We start from the raw sequence: 19674 nt of genomic DNA, 5'->3' as shown, positions 1-19674 counted from the left end.
ATGCTTATTTGGAGCATTTCATTGCAGATTGTCTTGTAAACCGGACACAAATAAATTAAATAATACATTAAAATATAAAATGTATGTGGTATAACTGTTGTATATCTTCAAAGACCTATCTAGTCCTCTAGGACCATGAGCAGAGCTAAAATTCCAACTTTTGCAAAGGCCAAACAAATAAAGATAAAAGATAAAAGATACACATTCATTTTATGCACACACACACACACACACACACACACACACACACACACACACACACACAAACTGTCCACTGAAAACAGGAAAATTAAAGCAGTTTTCCACCTAGCAACACTTGACATTTATGTGAGTAGCATTTGATTTGCCAGATTATTTAGACATCTACCACAAGAACAAGACATGAAGAGAAAGTTCTCCATTTGGCATATTCATAGACTGTAAAGATGTCACTGCTAAAACTCTTAATTTTTCATTCCATATTGATGCTGTCTGCATTTATTGGAACAGGCAAGTACAATGAAACATTGAGCAAATGTAATGCTTTAATTCACCAGTAAACATAGGATTTATGTATAAAAGGCTCTGACTTTTCTGGGTGCCTGCCGCTTTAAGACTCTTCTTCGGTGGTTACGGTAGAGGAAGTGTGTAGCTAGTGTGTTGGTTTTGGTTATAGTGAGTTCGGAAATGTATTCAAGTTCAGCAGCATACGTACCTGTGTCGTATAGTTTCCTTAATCTGTTCTGAATGATCCAGCTTCCAATATTCATGTGTTGAGTTCATGACGAAAAGTAAGTGACTATCACTTCGTTGTGTTTGTGTTTCTATACTGTAGAATTACAATGCATTAACGTGCCCAGCGTGATGAGTGAGATTTATAGCGATAGTACAATGTTTAAGCTGTAAAACACTGTAGGAAATAATAATTTAACTAATGTGAGCTTTCTGATTTCTAAATTACGTAGTACTTTTATAACATTTAATTAAGAGTTAATATCGTGCTCAGGAGACCATGTGTAGACGCTGTTGTGCAGTTGCCTTTTCTCGCCAGAGGATGTCACCATTTCTCCTTCTGTAAACCCCTTTTTAATATAGTTTAATGTAAACTGGTCAGTGATATAGGAGGTGAAGCTATTATGTGAAGGAAGTAATATCCTCATGTAATTGTTGATTATGTTTAAAGGGACATAGCAATGTTTATTGATATATTTATGTTTGATGATCCTGATTTGTATTATTTGTGTGGATTTATTATTTACGTTGCATAGTAATTTAAGTACCTAATGGTGATTTATTTGTTTCTTTATCAGACTATAATGACAATATTGGATATTGGAATGTTCTGATGAGTACTGCTAAAATTCAATACATTTGAAAGAAGAAATTACATCTCCTCGTCGTTATTCCTGTATCCTGACCGATACACCATCCTGTTTACTGGCTGAAAACCTTGGTGAACTAGCCCTGATAGATTACCTCACTAACATTGGTCCTTCGAGCCGGATAGCAGTATTCAGGATGGAGTCAGATGAAGAGATGTATCCTGATGTGAGACCTAAACGTCAAATACGTCGACCGGTCAGACTTCAGGACTTCGAAGTGGACTATATGGGATATAGTCAACGAGATCAGCATCAATGGGGCCTCTCATCCCCTGCCTTGGATAGGAGGGCGTTCCTCACTCGGGAGGGTCCAGATCAGATGACCCCTTTCCAGACGGCCCACCCTCACTCTAGTGGCTTCCCTGGGAATGCTGCTCACCCTGAGATTCCTCAGCTAGCCCCAGACCACAACCAGAGGAGAGATTTGGATGGGCTTATCCAGCCTGCGCGAACACCCTCATTCCATCAGAGCCCATATCTGGATTCTCGTTTCTCTGAGGAAATCAGAGCTATTCGAGAGGAGAATACTAAACTGCTCCAAACACAACAGGCCTTCCAAACGGGCATAAAGGAACTCAATGAAGCACGGCGCGAGATGAAGGAGATACTGGAGGTAGCCCGCTCCCTGAGAGCAGACCTGGCCCAAGTTAATAGCCCAGCCTCAAACTATAGTAACCCCACATCTCCGCAAGCCGATGCTGTAGCCTCAAGGAGTTTCGCTGTTGCAGCACACTCGAAGGAAATGGAGCAGGAGGACTGGCCTGATCCTCCACCCTGGCCTGAACCTGATGAGAACCTTTCAAGAGGGATGTGCAATCTCAGGGTCGAGGAACAAGGGCTAGACAGTAGACATCACGACTTTTCCCCTGAGGTTAGAGTATGTAAGCCTCCACTGCCTCCTCAGTATCCCGCTCCTACTTCTGATAAAGGGATATCACCATACCCCTCTACACGACCCTCTCAGTTGCTCACACACCCTGCCCCAGCTCAAGCACCTGTAATGCAATCAGCGCCTGCCCGAACCTACCATCCTTTAGCAGCCACTGGAGCGGTACATGGCATGCCACCACCTAATCAGTTTATGCAGCCGCCGGGGAATGAACAAGTGTATCGAGGGCCCCAACCCACAATCCCAAAGTTCATTCACCCGGATCCCAGTGAATTTGCACGGCTTCGCATAGCTCTAGAAAACCTACTCCCATCTAATGCTACAGAACTCTTCAAGTATCAAATACTTGTAGATCATTTAAAGCTGGAGGAAGCTAAGCTTATAGCTGATGCTTATCTAAACTCGCCAACCCCCTACAGTGACACTATGTCAGCCCTCCATGACAAATTTGGTCAGCCTCATCAACTTGCCTTAAAGAAGATAGCAAGTGTTCTAGAAACCCCCGAAGTAAGGCGTGGTGATACGATGGCATTCCAGAAGTTCTCTCTCCAGATACAATCTTTAGTGGGCTTGTTGCGGACTCTGGGTCCTGAAGGGGAAATTGAACTCAACTGTGGCTCACATGTTGCTCGTCTGCTGGGTAAGCTCCCTCCGGAACAGCGAGCTGATTTCCGTAGACATCAGTTCAAGCAGTTAGGGGCGACCCACACTCTACATGATTTGGCAGAATGGCTCCGCTATGAATCATGGTGTCAGGGCTTCGACAGTCAGGCTACTGGACGCAGCATAAAGGAAAGGCAGAATGTGAAGACTGATGGTCGTCCTGGAAGACAAACGGTGACCGTCCTACATGGAGCTGGTGAGTCAAAGGAGACCGCATCTTTGTACCACAAAGAGAGTTCAGTCAGCAGAGGGGCCAAGAGTAAAGCTTACTGTGCTTACTGTGAGAGTACTGAGCATTATCTTAGTCAATGCAGTGCGGTCACCAAACTCTCCAAAGACCAGCTTAGAGAGTGGATACGGGTTAACAAGCGGTGCTGGCGCTGTGCACGAACTCATCAAGCCGCTCAGTGCACATTGAAGAAACCTTGCAACATCTGTCAAGGAAAACATCTACTGGCTCTTCACGAGATAAATACAAGAGCAGAGAGGGGCAATAAAGATGTAGCTGTTAAAGAAGAGAGCTGCTTAACCAGCTCTGCGGCTGACTCGCTCTACCTGGACAGACCTGGAGCCGGGAATCGAGTCATGTTAAAGGTCGTCCCTGTGCTTGTACATTATGAGGACCGGACACTTGACACCTTTGCGATCCTCGATGATGGGTCAGAGAGGACCATGTTGTTGCCAGCAGCAGCTAAGTTTCTTGGCGTAAAGGGCACTCCTGAAGCGCTTCCTTTGCGTACAGTCCGACAGGACATCCAGATCCTCCATGGCCACACAGTGTCTTTCCGTGTCTCACCAGCTGCAAACCCTCACACCAGCTATAAGATCAATGGTGCTTTCACAGCTGGCCGCCTCAGCCTAGCACAGCATACTTACCCTATTGATCGCCTGAAGAGGAAATACAAATACCTAAGTGGCATTCCCCTACCTGCCTTAAGAGATGCTCAGCCAACACTCCTTGTAGGCTCTGACAACCCTCAGCTGATAACACCTGTCGAACCAGTCAGACTTGGTCCACCAGGTGGCCCAGCCGCAGTCCGCACCAGGCTTGGGTGGACTCTTCAAGGCCCTACCCCATTCATGGGGCGGCCAATCCAACCTGCACAGTGTCTGTTTACTTCATCCACACCACCAATGGATGAGCTTTACAAGCATGTAGAGAGGCTCTGGCAAGTAGACACTGTACCTTACCGACATGAAAGAGAGGTGACTCGATCAAAGCAGGATCAGCAGGCTGTAGCATTGCTTGAAGCCAAGACGGTCCGTACTAATGTAGATGGAATTCTTAGGTACGCCACACCATTGCTGCGCCATCCAAGCATGCCACCTTTGCACTCGCCAAAGGAGTCAGTTATGCCCATGTTACGTAGTACTGAGAGGCGACTTTTAAAGGACTCCAAGCTAGCGGATGCATACAAGATGGAAATGCAGAAGCTCATTGAAGCAGGTGCTGTGAGGGAAGTCACTGAGGAGACCTCTACCAAAGAAGGATGGTACATCTCACATCATCTCGTCAGCCACAACGGAAAGAACCGCCTGGTTTTTAACTGCTCTCACCAGTACCTTGGGCAGACCCTGAACCAGTACCTGCTACCTGGCCCTACCCTTGGCGCCCCCTTGCTGGGAGTATTACTGAGATTTCGTGAACATCCCATAGCGGTTAGTGGAGACATCAAGGGGATGTTCCATCAAGTCCGCCTCATCCCTGAAGATCGCCGCCTTCTAAGGTTCCTGTGGCGGGACCTGAAGGTGGAAGAACCCCCAAGAACATTTGAGTGGCAAGTTTTGCCTTTCGGCACAACCTGTAGCCCGTGCTGTGCGACATACGCCCTGCAGCGCCATGTTGTTGACCACTGCCAGCCGGACGATGACCTGAGATTCTCGGTTGAGAACTGCTTTTACGTAGATAACTGCCTGCAGAGTGTGGGTACGCCGGGTGAAGCTAAACTGCTGGTGGATCGTCTCAGGGATCTTCTGATTTCTGCAGGTTTTGAGTTGCGTCAATGGGCTTGCAACAATCCAGGCGTCCTGAGTCATTTGCCTCAAGAGGCCAGATCTGAAAGCCTGGACCTGTGGCTGGCACAGGATAAGTCCAACCCGCTGGAATCAACACTCGGTCTCAGCTGGAATTGGGCAACCGACTCCTTGGGCTACAAACATAGGCCTGTGTCCTATGAGGTACCAACTCTGAGGAACATTTACAGAGTTTTAGCTACTCAATATGATCCCTTGGGTTATATGTTACCTTTCTCCACCCGAGCGAAGCTCATCATCAGGCAGCTGTGGGATAAGAAGCGAGGTTGGGATGACTCTAACTTACCCGTCGAACTCCTGCAAGCCTGGTCCAGCTGGGAGGCTGAACTTGAGTCCTTACCTCTCCTTACATTTCCACGTGCATATGTTCCGGCGGATGCCAACCTTGAGGGTGCCACCCGTGAGGTGCACATCTTCGCAGATGCGTCTGAGCAGGCTTATGGAGCCGTAGCCTACATGAGAACTGAGGACATGGAAGGCCAGATCCATCTGTCTTTCATCCTTGCTCGTTCACGAGTAGCTCCAAGACGTCTGCATTCTATCCCACGCCTGGAGCTTTGTGGAGCTCTGGTTGCAGCGCAGCTGGCTCATGTCCTCGAGAGGGAACTTACCTTGACAGTGGCTCGAACTGTGTTGTGGTCAGACTCCACTACAGTACTAACCTGGCTACACTCCCAGTCTTGCCGCTACAAGGTCTTCGTAGGCGCCAGAATAGCTGAGATACAGGAGTTAACAGAGAAGTGCACTTGGCGCTACGTGGACTCAGCTAATAATCCTGCTGATGATCTGACGAGAGGGAAGACCCTGGAGGCCCTAATAAATCCCAACCGATGGTCTCAAGGACCCCCCTTCCTTCTCCAGAACCCAGCCATCTGGCCAGAGAGACCCAGCACCGAGCCATTTGAGGACAATGTGGAACTCCGGAAGACCACCTTCTGTGGAGTAACGATTACCTCACCAATGTCGATCAGCAGGGATGATAAGGTGTACCAAACCTGGCAGGAGCTCATAGATGCCACTGCTCAAGAAATCCTAGGACAAAACCCTTCAAGCTCACCACCTAATGCTGAAGAGTACCAACAGGCAGAGATGATTGTTCTCCAGCGAGCCCAACAACAGTCATTCCCAGAGGACTACAAACTCCTTGCAGCTGGGAAACCTGTCTCACCTGGGAGTCGATTACTCACCTTGGCTCCGGAGTTAGATAAATCCACGGACCTCATACGAGTAGGAGGTCGGCTACGACGTTTGGAAGGTCAAGATGACATGACATTGCACCCTGTAGTTCTGGATGCCTCACACCCAGTTACACGCTTGCTTATCCAAAGGTTCGATAGCAACCTGCACCATCCTGGTCCAGAGCGTGTCTTTGCAGAGATGCGGCGGTCATTCTGGATAATCCATGGAAGGGAGGCGATTCGCAGACATCAGCGTTCTTGTGCCGAATGTCAGCGCTGGAGAGCTCAGCCTTCCATTCCCCGAATGGCGGACCTTCCCGTTGCTCGTCTCCGATTACACAAACCCGCCTTCCATTCCACTGGCGTGGATTGTTTTGGACCCATGTTTGTGAAGATGGGCAGACGCCAGGAGAAACGCTGGGGGATAATATTTAAGTGTTTAACAACCAGGGCGGTACACTTGGATCTCCTCAGAAACATGGATGCGGATGCTTACTTGATGGCCCTAAGACGGTTCATCGCCAGAAGGGGGACACCTGCAGAGTTGTTGTCAGACCAGGGGACCAATTTCAGAGGAGGAGAACGGGAACTTAGAGAGGCTTTTGCCAGTATGGAGCCAACCTTGCGGGAACGACTCGCGCGTCAGAGGATTAAGTTTCAGTTTAACCCCCCAGCGGCTCCACACTTTGGTGGAGTGTGGGAGAGAGAGGTCCGCTCCGTGAAGTCTGCACTTTACACCTGTGTGGGGGCACAACCTGTTCATGAAGATGTCCTTCTCACCGTTCTCCTGGAAGTTGAGGCAATCCTCAACTCTAAACCGTTGGGTTATGTATCTGCCGACATTGCAGATATCGACCCTGTGACACCCAATAGTCTGCTTATGGGGCGGCCTGATGGATCTCTTCCCCAAGTGGTCTATCCTGAGACGGAGCTCCTGAGTCGCAGACGCTGGAGGCATTCACAAGTTCTCGCTGACCAATTCTGGTCCAGATTCATCAGAGAATATCTCCCTGGGCTGCAGACCAGACAGAAATGGCACTCCACTTCTCCTGAATTACTGGATAAGGCTGTTGTCATGCTGGTGGACCCGCAGCTACCTCGAGCCCTGTGGCCCATTGGGCATGTAACCAAGATTCACCGCAGCGATGATGGATGCATTAGATCCGCTGATGTGGATATCAGAGGACATGTATACACCCGACCGGTAGCTCGGTTGGTGATGTTGCCAGCTCTCCCGTCAGGGGAGGACGATGCCTCGGTGAGCCCCCCCTCAGCCTGACTGATGAGCCTTTTAATGGAAGCAAATGTGCTTGCACATTTGGGGGCGGCTGTATAAAAGGCTCTGACTTTTCTGGGTGCCTGCCGCTTTAAGACTCTTCTTCGGTGGTTACGGTAGAGGAAGTGTGTAGCTAGTGTGTTGGTTTTGGTTATAGTGAGTTCGGAAATGTATTCAAGTTCAGCAGCATACGTACCTGTGTCGTATAGTTTCCTTAATCTGTTCTGAATGATCCAGCTTCCAATATTCATGTGTTGAGTTCATGACGAAAAGTAAGTGACTATCACTTCGTTGTGTTTGTGTTTCTATACTGTAGAATTACAATGCATTAACGTGCCCAGCGTGATGAGTGAGATTTATAGCGATAGTACAATGTTTAAGCTGTAAAACACTGTAGGAAATAATAATTTAACTAATGTGAGCTTTCTGATTTCTAAATTACGTAGTACTTTTATAACATTTAATTAAGAGTTAATATCGTGCTCAGGAGACCATGTGTAGACGCTGTTGTGCAGTTGCCTTTTCTCGCCAGAGGATGTCACCATTTCTCCTTCTGTAAACCCCTTTTTAATATAGTTTAATGTAAACTGGTCAGTGATATAGGAGGTGAAGCTATTATGTGAAGGAAGTAATATCCTCATGTAATTGTTGATTATGTTTAAAGGGACATAGCAATGTTTATTGATATATTTATGTTTGATGATCCTGATTTGTATTATTTGTGTGGATTTATTATTTACGTTGCATAGTAATTTAAGTACCTAATGGTGATTTATTTGTTTCTTTATCAGACTATAATGACAATATTGGATATTGGAATGTTCTGATGAGTACTGCTAAAATTCAATACATTTGAAAGAAGAAATTACATCTCCTCGTCGTTATTCCTGTATCCTGACCGATACACCATCCTGTTTACTGGCTGAAAACCTTGGTGAACTAGCCCTGATAGATTACCTCACTAACAATTTATATATATATTTTTTTTTTTGATTTTTTTTTTTTGGTTTTTGTTGATAATGTCATTGCTGTTAATTAAATTTCCTTTCTTTATAAAACATGGTCATGAATATTCCAGAATAATTGAATGAGATGAGCCAGTAGCTGTCGTGTCTCTCTAATGGGAATGTATCTATAACACACAGTAACTAGACTATACCAAAACAAAGTAAAAGCAAATAGCAGATGAATGATGAATACAGGTACTTTTGTTTTTATAACTGACATGAAATTATACAAAAACCTAAGATCTAACACTCTGTTTTTATGTTTCAGCTGATGGATATTATGAATACGCGATATATGAATGTGTCTACAGCACCAGTGATTACAGTGATATGGTGAATCTTCTGTCATATTCCTTCAATAAAGTTGTGCATACACAGTTTAACAGCACTGTGGGGAAGTTTGTGGGGTTCACTGAGGTTGGAGTGAAGTATGCAGAGAACTTTAACGAAGATAAGGCCTATCTGCAGCGAATGAAAGCTGAGGTGGACAAAGTCTGCATACCTAATGCTCATAACTATGACTCACTTGTCCGTGATAAAACAGGTGAGTAAGACTCTTGTCTCATCTTTACTGCATAATAAAGATCTCTACCATGTGTATCCACTGGTGCAGAAGAAATACTCAAAATGCATTAAAACGGGGGTCTGTTGTTGGTGTTGTGTCTGCACAATGTGGTCGTCGTCAGTGATTTATGATTGTTTTTAATACAAAATCAATAATATATACTGTATATTACAACTGGATAACTGGGCTATTTTACAAAATTTTAAATTTAAGATTTTTTTTGTTCAAACTGATATAAGGATATATATGAACTGATATATATATATATATATATATATATATATATATATATATATATTAGTGGTGGGCCGTTATCGGCGTTAACGTGCTGCGTTAACGCGAGACTCTTATCGCGCGATAAAAAAATATCGCCGTTAATCTATTCTCCAAGTTGGGTTGGGAGCTTGCTCTATACTACACAAGCTATGATGACGCAATCTACTCGCGGCCGCGAGGTACACCCGGCTGCAACGCATCATATTCGTCGTCATCTTAAGTAAACACGGCTGAAAGTGAAAGCTGGTGAAAAAAATCGGTGCAACATACATTATTTGGACTTGGTTTGGATTTAAGCCGTCCGACGAGCAGCAGCAAACTACATAGACAGAGTGTGTGGGGTAGCCTAACAGTTCGGTAAGTTAACACACGACTAATCCCTTCTACCACCTCAAATTCAAAACGAAACATATGATATCACTGATAATCAGCGCGCGCGTATTATTCCCAATATTTCGTGGTGTGTAGCCACTGATCTATTCACCTTATTTTTAACGGAAATACGGACGCAGCCAGTTGACGGTATTTTGTGCGAGACTTCCGGTCAGGCACTTCCGGTCACTGGCGCGCTGATCACTTTTCACCATATCGGTTAATTAAACAAGTGTTCCTAACAACTAACTCATGGTCATGGCTTCGGGGAAGACCAGGATTGTTTGTGCAGTTAGAGGTTGTCATAAACTGATACAAAAGAAAGGTTATACTTGGAGCAGGAGTGTTTTAATCATCGAAATCATTGACATTTTAATCAGGCGCCCTACGACCAGAGACACACTGGCTGCGTGGCGTTTCTGTTGCGTGGCGTTTTACATGTCTTTGCACACCAGAAACGTGTCTGACGCGCACTGCTAGGTGACATATGATTCATTGGTGATTATATTCGACATAATGGGGAGAGAGTTGTGGAAGGCCTTTAATGTTAAACATATATATAGCAGCAAAGACAACGTCGGCAGTATTGACGGCAAAACAGGCTACAGAATATTTCGTTCTGTATGTGCAATATTAGAAAATCGATTTTTTTTCATTGCATTTATATCTGCATTTGTCAAAACCTAAAATTTCAAACATCAAAATGTAATTTATTAATATGTATTCATGTAAAATTAAATACAAAGATCTTTTCCTATTCTATTTTGTCTGGAAACGCTTCCAAAACGCTTGCGTGTCGCGTGAAAAATAGGCGTCGATTCTATTTATAGCATGCACGCGTTTTCCGCGCCTGTGAGACGCGCATGTCACGCAGGCAGTGTGCACGTTCAAACCTGTTAACATGGGAGCCGAAATAAAAACGGACACACGCAGCCAGTGTGTCGCCGGCCTGAGGAATCCCTTCGCCTGTGGTTAAAAGCTTTACATTTGAAGAAACCATCGAAACGACCGTATGTTTGTTCTTTTCATTTCGTGAGCACCTATAGAAGACCACCCGATACCAGAAAAGTGGCTGGGCTATGAAGTCTCAATAAAAACCATGATAAAAACTCCAAGGAGAAACAAAATCATTATAGTAACCCCTGTATAAAATCTAGTGATCATGGCATAATGGCATGATCATGGCATTTATTTTGTATGATTTACAACTATTTATAGCCATCTACTTATTGCTATCCATCCTATGCTTTGGTTGCATTCTTATGGAATTATTAATACATTTGACATGACAAAATACCTCCATATTAGTCCAGCGTTGGCTCGACTATGTTTAGGGCGGGGCTGAAGGCGCCGGTGAAGTTTTGGCACTCTGCCAGCTAGATGCATGAGTGTATTCAACCAGGTCCGGTACCCTAACTGAGTGAGGCGGGGCTTTAGTTCTTTGTAGTATTCATCTGCTACGGCATGTGTAACATTTTTCTATCAACTCTGCATAATCCTTCGCGATCGATATGTTATTTAGCCCAGGGAAGCGAGGAAACGGAAGTGCCGCACAAAAACCGGATATTGGACCCATGTTTACTTCCGCGTTCGAAAATAAGGTGGATATAATGACTGGATAGCTCATGACGTTCTAAACCATAGATATCATAAAGGCTAGATGTCTCGTCCGCGCTGCTGGCCAATGGAGCTCGACATCCGCACACGGCGGCCATCTTAAGACAGGGTGCTCGCTCACTCATAACATGGTGCATGTACTTTTAAATAACCATAACTTGCTCAATTTTCTACCGATTTTCAAACGGTTTGGTTTGTTATAAACGTCAGAGATGTAGCTATTATACTGCATACATATGAATAATTATGTTCAAAATGTTTAAGCATTCAGAATTATAGCCACGTTAATAACGTTTGTAAGAAACCAAACCGTTTGTAAATCCGTCCAGATTTCAGCGAGATAAGAGGATTTGTGTGCGTGCTGCTCACTCACCTTAATTCACAGAGCCCTGTCCTAAGATGGCCGCCGGTGATGCCGGAAGTGACTCCGCCTTAAGACATCTAGCCTTTATATGATATCTATGATGATATCTATGTTCTAAACTGCCACTAGGCAGTGAAGCCACCGGAAGTGTTCGAGCGGCCATCTTACGATTCCCTACCAGCAGAGGGCTCCAATGCCCGTTATACAGAGATTGGTAGCTCCGACGGCACTTTTAAGATGACCCGCTGTGCAGTATACAAGTGTAAAACGACGTTCACAAAAGGATGTAGGAAAAACTGCCCACAGGTTGTAATTCAAGCCCTATAAGTAGTAATTTATATGCAAAATTGTCGCTATGCCCGTGTTGTTTTCTCCGAGGCAAGAGCTGCCGCTTCTTCAAAAAAACAACGATAAAACAGTTATCAGTAGCCTATAAGAAACCTCAGAGCAGCAATAATCACAAGTGTCCAACAGCGACACCATTTGACAGCTTCAAAAGAGCTTCGTGCAGAGTCCGTTTACCGTTACATTAACCCATACAATTTGTATTATGCATTTCCTGAACATGTACTTGCTAATCAAACACTTTATATGAACAAACTACTAATCTATAAAACACAATCGGTCTACCGACCTTTTACTGTATTGTGTCAATCAGGGTTGGAAATGACTTAGGACTCTTGGGGGGTCCCCTAAAATTGAATTATTAAATTATTAAAAATTCTGAAGACTACCTTGCTACACTATATACTGTAGGCAAAATTATATGGACCAATGTTGAAGGTGGGACAATGGTCTTGGGATGTTTTTCATGGTTTCGTATTAGGCTTGGGCGGTATTACGGTAATATCGGATACCGCGGGATCTTAAAATAGCACCGGTATCAGTTTCAATACCGTCATTACCGGCACTTATATAGCCTATAATATATATAATTTATTTATTGCCTAAAAAATGCTTATGTGTGGTTGCAGTTTGGCAATATTTCTGGTTCCAACCGAATATGAAGGGAGAGGCGGTAAATACTGACGAGGCAATTTGTAAATTGTGCAATAAAAAGGTGACCGGTAAACACATCTAACGTTGCATCTCCGAAACAACCGCCCACTCACTGCTGCCAGGATACAAAAGCGCATTAAGTTTCGTATTTGTTAAAATATTATAATGTTATTTTTTCCATCTTTGTTGATTATGAAAAGTGAACAGCACAAATAAGATGGGATGCATCGGGAGTCAGACGATTTGACCATTTCAATAAATTTAGTTTTGTAAAAGGCCTCTTTAAAACGAATTTCGTTTTGTATAAATTGTATCTAAATTTTTATACAATTTTCATCATCCAATATGCCTGGATTTAATATAATCATGACATGATGGGCATGCCGCTGTCACTTGCATTGAAATCTCATAAAAAAGGCTATGCCTCACAGACAAATAAATAAAGCTTGAAATTTCTTTAAACGAAAGAATTAAAAACGAAAGAATTAGGCAACTCACTGATTAGGCTAAGTAGCCTAATCCATGATGTGCATTTCTCTCGTATACAGAGATGCGATCGTTAATTTCATTAAACGAAACAATTCAAAACGAAAAGAAATATAGTCTGATTAATCAATGGTGTGCATTTCTCTCTATAGCGTTCAGAGATGGCGATCGTCAATTTCTTTAAACGAAACAATTCAAAACGAAAGAAATAGGCTACTCACTGATTAGGCTAAGTAATCCACGATGTGCATTTCTCTCTAGGCGCGTTCATACGGAGATGCGATCGTCAATTTCAGTAAACGAAACCATTCAAAACGAAAATAAATAGACTAGCCTACTCTCTGTAATCCATGATGTGCATTTCTCTCTAGGCGCGTTCATACGGAGATGCGATCGTCAATTTCAGTAAACGAAACCATTCAAAACGAAAATAAATAGACTAGCCTACTCTCTGTAATCCATGATGTGCATTTCTCTAGCGTTCACTACGGAGATGCCGATCGTCAATTTCTTTAAACGAAACAATTCAAAACGAAAAGAAAAAGGCCACTCTCTGATTGTGTAATGATGTGCATTTCTCTCTATATGTTCGCTCACTACAGAGATGGCGATCGTCAACTTCCATCTTTGCAGAAAAGTTTTATTAATAAAAATCAATGGACACGCGTCACCGGATTGCACTTCTTGCTTGTTGCACGCACACAGATATGTTGAATAATGGTGGGCTCGGGCTCATAATAACAGTTAATGCTGTCAGCCTGACTCAGACACAACGTGCAGGGGTTGGGCTTGATTTTTTTGTTGTTGTTTTTTTGCCCGATCTGGCATTCAGTTTCTGAACGGTATAGGCACAAACCAACAGTTTGGTGACGCCGTCTGAGTCCATTATGTCATAATTTTTAATTAGTCACGGTAATACCGTATACCCCGGTAAAATAGGGAGGCGGTTTGACGGTTTCAAAATTCGAATACCGCCCAAGCCTATTTCGTATAGTATAGTATTGTATAGTATTGTAGTGGTGTCTGGAGAAGTGGCTATAATCTAACAGGTAAACCTCTAACACTGGAGCAACAAAGTTACAATTTATTTTTCTCTCCATGATGCAGGATTCTAAATTAAGAAAAATAATATTAGCTTCCTAGATAGCTTACCAAGCTCTCATGTATATACTCATTCATGCTCAAATCACATTCACTTTAATCAACTCACAGACTTGAATTAAGTCCTGGTTATCTTTCGTAATCACTGACTGGACAAGTAGGTTGTTATGCTAGCTTTGAATAACTAGTCTAGCTGCTAGGTCTGCTAAGCTTGTTTCTGCCACAGAATAAAACATTTTAAAAGATAATTGCGACTTTTTATCTCACAATTGCGAGTTTACATCTCGCAATTCTGACTTTATTTCTCAGAATTGTGAGATATAAAGTCAGAATTGCATGAAATAAAGTGGCAATTGCGTGTTATAAAGTCAGAATTGCGAGATATAAAGTCAGAATTGCGAGATATAAAGTCAGAATTGCGTGAAATAAAGTCAGAATTCTGACTTTTTTCTCGCAATTGCAACTTATATATACTATATCACGCAATTCTGACTTCATAACACAATTGCGAGTTTATATCTCGCAATTCTGACATCTTTTCTCAGAATTGTGAGATATAAACTAACAATTGTGAGATATAAACTAACAATTGTGACTCTTGTGAGATATAAAGTCCAATTTTAAGGGAAAAAAAGACAAGACTTTTTTTTACCTCAGAATTTATATCTCACAATTCTGACTTTATAACACACAATTGCGACTTTATATCATGCAAATCTGACTTTATCTCCCAATTGCGTATTATAAAGTCAGAATTGCGAGATATAACCATGCAATTCTGAGAAAAAAAGTCAGATTTTCAAGTATATTTCTCGCAATTGCGAGTTTATATCTCATAATTCTGACTTTATAACACACAATTGCGACTTTATATCACGCACTTCTGACTTTATAACCTGCAATTACGACTTTATATCACGTAATTCTGAGATAAAAAGTCAGAATTGTGAGATGTAAACTCGCAATTGTGAAAAAAAGAAGTCAGAATTGTGAGATTAAAAAGTCGCAATTACCTTTTTTATTTTTCACTCTGTGGCGGAAACAAGCTTCCATAGTCTGCTGTTAGCTGGCAGATCATTTGGCTTCATACACATACAGTTAGCAAGAAACGTTGACAAACGTACTCTTCTAATCATTATAGCCTACACTGGGTATCTAGTTAAAGCAACTTTTGATAAAGGAACTCGAACTCCTAATATTTTACTATAAGCAATTATGGAGATATAAACATAATCGAAGCACTTACAGGATTTTCATTCAGGATTTCACTCTTTGTGAGGTTTCGTTTTGCCGCGTTCAGCTACAGTACGTGTCTGCGGGAGCACCACAACAACAATCTGTGACGCTGTATAACTCACTAGGCTAATAGCTGCCCTGATTGCTGCCTCGCGCTAGGAAATAAATTAATTACTGTTATAAATATAAAACCTCACTAAAGACCTATAATTTTCACAATCATTTTTAATGTTAAAATATATTTGTCGGGGACCCCCCACAATCCAAAAATAAATTCTTATGGGGGGTCCCTAATAACTTATGGAGGGTCCGGGACCCCCCCAGACCCCCCTCATTTCGAACCCTGTCAATTGATGTTGATATGCGCGAGGGAGAGAGAGCAATGCCCACCTCTAATATATATATATATAAAGACACATGGTCTTTTTTTCTCGACAATCCATTTCCAAATCTAAAGAAATTACTTTATAGTTCGTATAATTCATGTTGTTCATATAGTTTCATTCATTCAAGTGTTATAGCTATTTGTCACCTAATGTATTTATAATTTTTTGTGTTGTACATTAGAATACTGTAAGCACATTTTTGAGTATCTGTTTCTCCTCGTTTAGTAAAACCGACGGTTACACTCAGTTCAGTGAAGCAGGCTGAAGGCAGACATCCAGCTGTGTTGATGTGCAGCGCTTATGAATTCTACCCTAAAAAAATCAAAGTGTCCTGGCTGAGAGACGGTAAACTGATGACCTCTGAAGTGACCTCAACAATGGAGATGGCTGATGGAGACTGGTACTACCAGATTCACTCTGAACTGGAATACACTCCTAAATCTGGAGAGAAGATCTCCTGTGTGGTGGAGCACGCCAGCTCATCTCAACCTATTGTTAAAGACTGGAGTAAGACAAAACATTTACTTTACAGTCTTTCCTTTATTAATAGTTTTGGCATATTTATGGGAGCAAATAAAAAATATGGAAATTATTTTGTTATTACACTTGCACAACTTAACAAATATTAAACATGTAAATATTGAGAATGTACTATCATTTGCTAACCGAGCATGATTTCCATTCCCCACAGATCCCTCAATCTCTGAGTCTGACAGGAATAAAATCACTATTGGATCCTCTGGTCTGGTGCTGGGAATCATCATTGCAGCTGCTGGACTCATTTACTACAAGAAGAAATCATCAGGTCAGTTTAGATGAGAGCAAATCATGCTGATACTCATCCATATCCATCAGTGGTTCTCAACTCTGGATCTCACTTTCCAGTTTAGCTCCAACCCTAAACAAACAAACCTCAACAAGCTAATAAAGGTCTTAAAGGGATAGTTCGCCTAAAAATGGAAGTTCGCTCCTATTATGGAAGTCAATGGGGTCCATCAACTGTTTGGTTACCGACATTTTTCAAAATATCTTCTTTTGTGTTCAGCAGAAAAAAGAAATTCATACAGGTTTGAAACAACTTGAGGGTGAGTAAATGATGACCGAATTTTCATTTTTGGGCGAACTATCCCTTTAAAGATTTCTAGAAGCTTCAGGCAGGTGAATTTGATCAAGGTGATCAAGGTTTGTCATCTCATGGGGATCATATCATGTACATTCATCTGGCTCATCAATAATTTGTTATTTTTACTTTGTCAGGGAGGATCCTGGTACCAAACTGACTCCAGTCTAATGTTACCTGATGCCAACTGAAAGAAGACCTCCTTGGATCACTGATGCATTCCCATTATGCCACATCTTTCATACAGTGTCCTTATAGCCTACACTGCAAAAAGAGATGTGTCAAAAAACAACACATGGGACTGTGTAGATAGCATTTTGACACATGTTGTGTAGATTTTAACACACAATGTGTGTTAAAATGTAACTCTGGATAGAATAGCATTGGGTGGAGGACAGTTTGTGTTTATGAAAAAAATTATAGGTATATTTTATATGGTATCCCATAAAATAAATAAAGCAATACATTCAAATAAATAAATAAAATCTTAATTCATGAAAACTTAAAGATTAACAGGTGTTTTTTTTTGCAGCCAATCACATCATGCCTCTTTTTCAATGTCTTTTACAAATGCTGCTTTCACTTGTTATTAATAACCAGATTAACTTTATTTCTGTCAGACGTCTACAGAAGCGCTTATTGAGAATTAACAGGTTTTGGTGTTGACGATTCATTGAATGTTTCATTTAAAGTCACCAGAATCGTGATTAGTGTCAGCTTTATTTGGGCTCTTGACCCTTGACTTTTTAACATTAGTTTGTTCTGATTGCTGTAAATGTGTAATTAATTTAACACATTTGAAACAGCAGAAATAATCATGAGAAAAATATGCTCAGATGATAATATTATCATCATGGACATGTAAGAATGTTAAGCTCAGCAAAAGTTTAATATTTTAAAGAAGAGTGTAATATATAAAAGATGATTTTTAAAAAGATTAGCATATTGCAATTAACTTAAAATTAATTTTTAAATACACAGTTCGTACAGAACCTTACAGAGTATGGTATCAAACAGACATCAAGAATCAGCACATGAATCTCAACAATGGTGACAAACGAAAAGCTTCATGCCGCATGCATTGCGGCATGAAGCTTTTCGTTTGTCACCATTGTTGAGATTCATACGCTGATTCTTGAGGTCTGTGTTTGACTACTTTTTGCTGCAGATTAAAATTTTCAGAAATTTTTTTTTTTTTTTTATCTGCACTGCTGGATAGCATGATGTAGTTTCACAAGATTGTTATAACTAACAGCACATAAATAGATTAAATGCGCACCATCCATATACTCATAAACTTCAGCACTTGCTGATTATGACATCATCAAGAAACATCTGATCATATTTTCTCTCACCATAACAAATGTATTTTATTAAAATAGCCTACAGTTAAAGCAGCCAGAGAAAAACTAAAAGAAGAGTAAAGGGTCAAGAGCTCAAATAAAGGAGCCATTAATCACAGTTCTGGTGACTTCAAATAAAACGTTCAATGAAACATCAACATCTAAATCTCTGTTAATTCTCAATAAGAGCTTGTCTATGTAGATTCATGATGTCTAAACCATCCAAATGTTCAAACAAACTCTTTATTAAACGTCACTGGACTCCATAAACACAAGTTAACAATACGTTTCAGTTTTCATCCAAACACTCAGTTGTAAAAAAACACAGGAAGTAACTCTGGCAAATACACACCGACTACAGTCACATGTGACACATATCTGACACAAGTTGTGTAACTATAACACATTAGTGTGTAAAAGGTTTCAACACACTTCTGTGTAAGAGGAATAACAAATTAGTTGTGTTAAAGGTAATACAAAATGTGTAGTCCTTATAAACACAGAGATGTGTTAAGAATCGACACAGGTTGTGTGTTAAATTTGACACAACATGTGTTGTCCCAGAGCACACACACTACATGTGTTCAAATCTACACAACATGTGTAATTTTTAACACATCTCTTTTTAGCGGTTGTGTTGTTTTCAACTCATCATTTTATAAGAGCGTGCCGACACTCACCATCACTGTGAATGGTATATGCAGTGTTTGCTATGTTCTCAAACAAACAGGCCAGTGTAAATACAAGTTATTTATATACAATATTTTGTCAGTTGCTACATTTTAATTAAATTCAAAGTGTAAACTCGGTGAACTGTTATCTCTTCATGAACTTTTGTCAAAAGCAGCATTATCAATTAGGGGTTGAAGCGTGAATAACTGAATAATGTCCAGTACAGTGAGTCTGTCCAGTCATTGAGCTTGAAACATTGTCTTGTACTTTGTGTGCACATGCATTCTGTACTCAACTATTGATTAAATGGTTAATATTTTTGCATCTGGCCCTTTCGCTTTATTTTTTTAAATGACACAATTTGTGTGTTAAAATGACTTACACATTTATTGTGTTAAATTTGACACAACGTGTTGTCCCTGAGCACACTCATGTGTTAAAACTGACACAACATGTGTCATTTTTAACACATCTCTTTTTAGAGTGTACTGAACTTTTGAATTTTTTTTACTTTAATAATTAAAGTAATAATGAACATTTTTTAAATTGCATCAAACATACTTACATGACTTGTATTTGAGCATCTCTATGTAATGTTGGTAGTGATAAAATAAAGTTTATTTTATTATGTGTATTTTGCTTGAACTCTCTTGAGCTGATCGTATGTGGATAGAAGCAATGTGAATGAGGATGTTTTAAAGGTTTTCAATCAATATTTTCATACCAGTT

The 19674-nt window shown here is 41.3% G+C and overlaps 1 protein-coding gene across 1 annotated transcript; it reads left to right on the top strand.

Annotated features, from left to right (window-relative positions):
* Nucleotides 1–398: 398 nt before the first annotated feature.
* Nucleotides 399–19674, top strand: LOC307173589 (H-2 class II histocompatibility antigen, E-S beta chain-like). Its single transcript, XM_079896814.1, has 5 exons — nucleotides 399–489; nucleotides 8677–8952; nucleotides 16036–16317; nucleotides 16502–16615; nucleotides 17068–19674. Exons 1-5 carry the CDS (start codon nucleotides 426–428, stop codon nucleotides 17088–17090), a joined length of 759 nt encoding a protein of 252 aa, XP_079752940.1. The 5' UTR covers nucleotides 399–425; the 3' UTR covers nucleotides 17091–19674.

Source organism: Squalius cephalus (genome assembly GCF_949319135.1).
Source record: "Squalius cephalus genome assembly, chromosome: 16".
Lineage (NCBI taxonomy): Eukaryota > Metazoa > Chordata > Actinopteri > Cypriniformes > Leuciscidae > Squalius > Squalius cephalus.
This window is presented reverse-complemented; position numbering and strand designations above follow the sequence as displayed.

Coding starts and splice junctions, on each gene's coding strand:
- LOC307173589 (XM_079896814.1), top strand. CDS start 426: ATGTCACTGCTAAAACTCTTAATTTTTCATTCCATATTGATGCTGTCT. Junction 8,953..16,035: donor ACTTGTCCGTGATAAAACAG/GTGAGTAAGACT, acceptor CTCCTCGTTTAG/TAAAACCGACGGTTACACTC. Junction 16,616..17,067: donor CTACAAGAAGAAATCATCAG/GTCAGTTTAGAT, acceptor TTACTTTGTCAG/GGAGGATCCTGGTACCAAAC.